The 4,466-nt window shown below is 40.0% G+C and overlaps 1 protein-coding gene across 2 annotated transcripts in view; it reads right to left on the minus strand.

Moving 5' to 3' along the window:
• Positions 1-1,248: 1,248 nt before the first annotated feature.
• LOC108263761 (tandem C2 domains nuclear protein) overlaps positions 1,249-4,466 on the minus strand; it is a 12,087-nt gene continuing 8,869 nt past the window's right edge. The window contains exons 9-12 of one of the 2 annotated variants that reach the window (XM_047154451.2): positions 3,892-3,919; positions 3,659-3,773; positions 3,094-3,293; positions 1,249-2,689 (exon numbers count right to left, since the gene is read on the minus strand). In XM_047154451.2, coding sequence (XP_047010407.1) covers positions 2,571-2,689; positions 3,094-3,293; positions 3,659-3,773; positions 3,892-3,919 — 462 coding nt within the window. In that variant the 3' untranslated portion in view covers positions 1,249-2,570. The remainder of the gene's footprint in view (positions 2,690-3,093; positions 3,294-3,658; positions 3,774-3,891; positions 3,920-4,466) is intronic. The other variant, XM_017464879.3, reaches the window with a different exon arrangement.

Here is a 4,466-nt window from a genome sequence, read left to right on the forward strand (position 1 = left end):
AAGTACTCTTGGACACACACACTTATATCCTTATTGGTCACAGCTGTGTTAGGCGCTACCTGTGTGTGTTTGTGTGTGTGTGTGTGTGTGTGTCTAGCAGTAACCATTAACTCTGTTCAAATATCCTTTGCGTAAATGATGATGTCAAAAAAAAAGTTTCCCGGATGCACACACCAACAAATCCACTTCAGCATGAATAACACACCTACACACACACAAACACACAGAGAGACAGAGTTTGAGACAAGTACTTAAAAATAATCCTCAAGTTAAAAAAAAAAGAAAAAAGAAGAAGTTAAAAGTACAAAAGTACAAATTGAAGTTGAGTATTAAGTCGTCGCTGGATAATAACAGTCCAAGGATCTGTGCAGTCTTTGCAAAGTATTGGCACCCATCTATCCTTGCCGTCAGTGCAAAGAAACATCCACAGGACCACGACTGAGCAGATTCTACTTTAGCATTAAAGCGTTATCAAATAAGCAGATGGCAAACAGACGGCTCATCATAACACTTCATAGTATCGTAGCAGTAGGTATGATCGTGTATTATTTTTGCTGTATATGTTACAGATCTATTACTTCCTACTAATTACACACATCTGTACATGACCACTTCTAAATAAAATGGAAAAATAATATGTACAGAATGTTGCATGTTGTTCAGAAACCCTAGCACTGTCGCGTTTAATTTCACACGTCGCTGCTCTCACGAAAATCTTCTTAAGAAAGAAGTCTTGAGATAAACATTAAGAATTTCGGAAGAATGTTAAGTGCAATTCTTGGAAAATTCTTAACAAGTTCCCAAATGTGTCCTTAGGAACATCTTAATTTTTTTCCTCAAGAATAAAATGACCTTTTTTCTTTCTTTCTTTCTTTTTTTTTAAAGGTAGCAATCACCCCCGATCATTTACTGGAGTGTAGAGGCTGTGAGACGTGTTTATTAACCGACATTAACTGTCATAGGAGGATTTACTCTCTGGAAAGTGGAAACAATTCGGCGAATTTGTCACGGAGGTGAAGAAAAGACACAAAAACGACAGCAGGCGAGAGTTAAAATAGTGTAGGAGATGTACGTTATTTATTACACGTTACAAGTTTTAGAATTTTGCAATGTTTCATATTTGAAACACCCCGATAAATTCATTAAAACTCGTACCCTTTGGGGATCTACGACAGGCTGCAGTTATCCCAACTTAGCCATTAAGTTATTTACAGTGATTTCTAAGAACATTCTTTGCAATAATTTGAGTTTTGTCTTAGAAACAATCTTAAGCAAAAAAAAAAAAAAAAAAAGAACATTCTTAAGAAGAATTTTTGGGAACACAAAATATTCGGAATTTAAGTTAAGAAGCAGTTAAGAATAATTTTATTCTTAAGAATGTTTCGTGAATCCGACCCCTGAAACTTTATACAGAGATCTGACCCAGCTTTAGCAGGTGTGATGTCAGGGTGCAAAAAAAATTTTTTTTAAATAAAATAATAATAATAATAATAATAATAATAATAATAATAATAATAATAATAATAATTCAACCCTTCATATATTGAGAAAGTATAAAATCTAAAAATGCACTAAACTGTCAGTTATATACCATCACAGACGTAACAACTATCTACTGCTGTACGTAAGCGTGATGTCAGTGTGTACATGTGCACAATGAAAAGGTCATTTAAAGTACAAACACACATTTTTGTTAAGGACATTACAGGAAAGATGAGCACTTCATGCTAACAAACGTGTTTCTTTGTCCTTCTCTCTCTCCCTCTCTCTCCCTCTCTCTCTCCCTCTGTACAACAGGACGGATTGAATGACTGAATTTTCTTTTAAACTCAGTCTATTTACCTCCAAAAAATAGAAAGTGTGTCAGCCGCCTGTGACCCACAAACAAGCGCTCTGGATTTTGAGGACTCTTTCTGAAGCTTAGGTAACATTAAGTTACAGCTCCGTCTTTAGGAAAGCTGCAGTCCCACATCGCCAATCTGTTCAAATCTAATTCCTAATCGACAGCACCATTAACGGCAGGAGACTTGACATACAATGACGCCACACCCACTTTATTAGGACTTGTAGCACAGAGGCCACACCTTCTTCTTTAACTGAAATGAACAGATGCATAAAGGAACAGAGAGAGAGAGAGAGACAGAGAGAATCACATTCACTAATGTTAATAGTAAACACTATACCGAGACGTCTGACAGCATCATGTAAATATTCATGATAATACTTTACTCTGTAAACACATCGTTAACGTAAGCACATTTGAAAACTCAGACAAAGAAATGAAGTATATACAGTGTGTACTGGACATATAACGAGCAGCCTTATATGGGAATTTAGGAACAAATGTAGGTTCCAAACGTTTTTCCCAAATAACTGGATTGTCATTAACACCAGATCTCCTGTGTTAATGCTCCTGTGCACCATTCATGAACACATCTGTACATATCCAGTCTGATAAACAAGGCCCAGTGTATAAATGTGTGTGTGTGTACTTCTCCGGTCCCATGTCAGGTGCACACCCAGTCCACTTGTTTGTCTTTCTGCCATTCTCTCTCTCTCTCTGTAATCTCTCACTCTCTCAGGAGTGGCTCAGTCTGTGCCATGCCGTAACCACTCTCTCTGGGTGTGTGATGGAGTCGGTCCACTGCTTCACGGCGTCCGGTGACGAGCTGTCGAAACCCAGGACGACCTGCACAGGCGAAAGTACGCACATCGGCATGTTTGACTTTTGATGCAGTAAAATTTTACACGCATGTACGAACAGAAGGAACACACGCTTGCGCCCCGTGCTGTAGCGCGCCGTGACGCTGCTACTCGGTGCTCATGTACAGGTGTTCAATGCCGGCTCACGTCTCAGTGATAAGCCTGTAAATGTTCAACCTCATTCTGAACTGTGCGTAGTTATGTAATAACCTGCATGCTAATGTGTGTGTGTATCAGTGTAGAGAGGTAACTGACACTCCAGATATTTAAATATAAACAGAGCTGTTACGATATGCAAAAAATGAGAAATCGTCAGTCAAGTGCACGACAAACTCTCTCCTACGAGAACGCTTCTTTAGCGTCTGAGCGTGTACCGTTCTCCACACCCACCTGTCCGAGCAGGTACTTCCTGCGTATAGATCCACGGCTGTAGAGTTTGACCGACAGCTGGATGTTGTAATCCTGACCGGTGACCGGCAGGAGCACGGACTCCGCCCACTGCACCTGCCCTCCGGACGGCTTTGCCAGCTTCGTCTTCCTTTTCATTGTAAAGCGTCCGTCGCTGAACATCTCGACTTTCACGAAGAAACCTGAAGAGGAAACGGAGCGATGTTAGCACTGATATACAAACACCGATAGCTCTCGATCACGCAAAGCTGTAGAAAATAATGAGATATTTAAATCACACTGATAAAGTGGTCTAACCACAGCATGGTGGTGTTTATATAACAAGCTGGGTAAAGGAGTTTTATGAAATGAAGCAGGGTGACGGGTTACTGTTGATTATTTTGCAATAATGGCAATTTACTATTAATTCAGGACAGAAACATCGTTCCTTTTATTTATAGGTAGATGAAATGTTGTGAACAGTCCGTGAAACGAGCTGCCGTTATAGAAAATGAATAACCTTGACAGTCCTTGACGGCTCAAGGACCTGTTTAGAGATGCGACTCACTCTGTGTGAGGAATGATGATGATGATGGTAGGTTCTGGGCGGTGAGGATCTGGAGCTGGATTCGGCTGCTGACCGGCTGGAAGCAGGTGGATAACTGGAGCTCGGCGTGACAAACCTACAGTACACAACCACAGTCAGCCATACACACAGTTTAAACAACAACACACTCACGAGCTCCACACTGGTAATATAATCAATTTCTTCAGATTTTTTTTTTTTTTTTTTTAACTGACCTGCGAGGGTTGTAGAATAGTTCACAAACTGGGGGTCAAGTTTTTAATCAAGTTAGTCACTTTTCCTTCCGGATGTATTTAAATATCACATGCAGAACGAATCTCAATTCATGTCCATCCGGCGTCCTGTTAAAGAACGTTAAAACTGCGCCACATCTCCACGGGCACAAAGCGGATCTTAAGATTTCAAAAATCTGTTGTGGAATATAGCAGAGAAATGTCATCTCTAAATCTACAAGCTGACAGCGTATCATCATGTTCTCTCAGCACTAATACCACCTTCTTCTTTTTTTTTTTTGACTTTGAGTCACGTTTTGTTTTCTGTATTGAAATGAAATCCTACTGGAGATTAGAATCGCAACGATACCCGTCCCTACCTGAATACCTTCTTTGATGGTGCTTTTACACAGCCTGGTATTTATGCTTAGCTAAGATACTCCAGCGAGAAGCCCTTCATGCAATGGAGCTAAGCTTGTTTAATAGCAAAGCTCAGGTTTAGTGAAGAATGTGTTGTGAATCTGAAATGATATAAGCGACGGGTCTTGTCTCGGCGTGGACGGATGTTAGTAATGATA

This window comes from Ictalurus punctatus, chromosome 3, assembly GCF_001660625.3.
Source record: "Ictalurus punctatus breed USDA103 chromosome 3, Coco_2.0, whole genome shotgun sequence".
NCBI classification, from domain to species: Eukaryota; Metazoa; Chordata; class Actinopteri; order Siluriformes; family Ictaluridae; genus Ictalurus; species Ictalurus punctatus.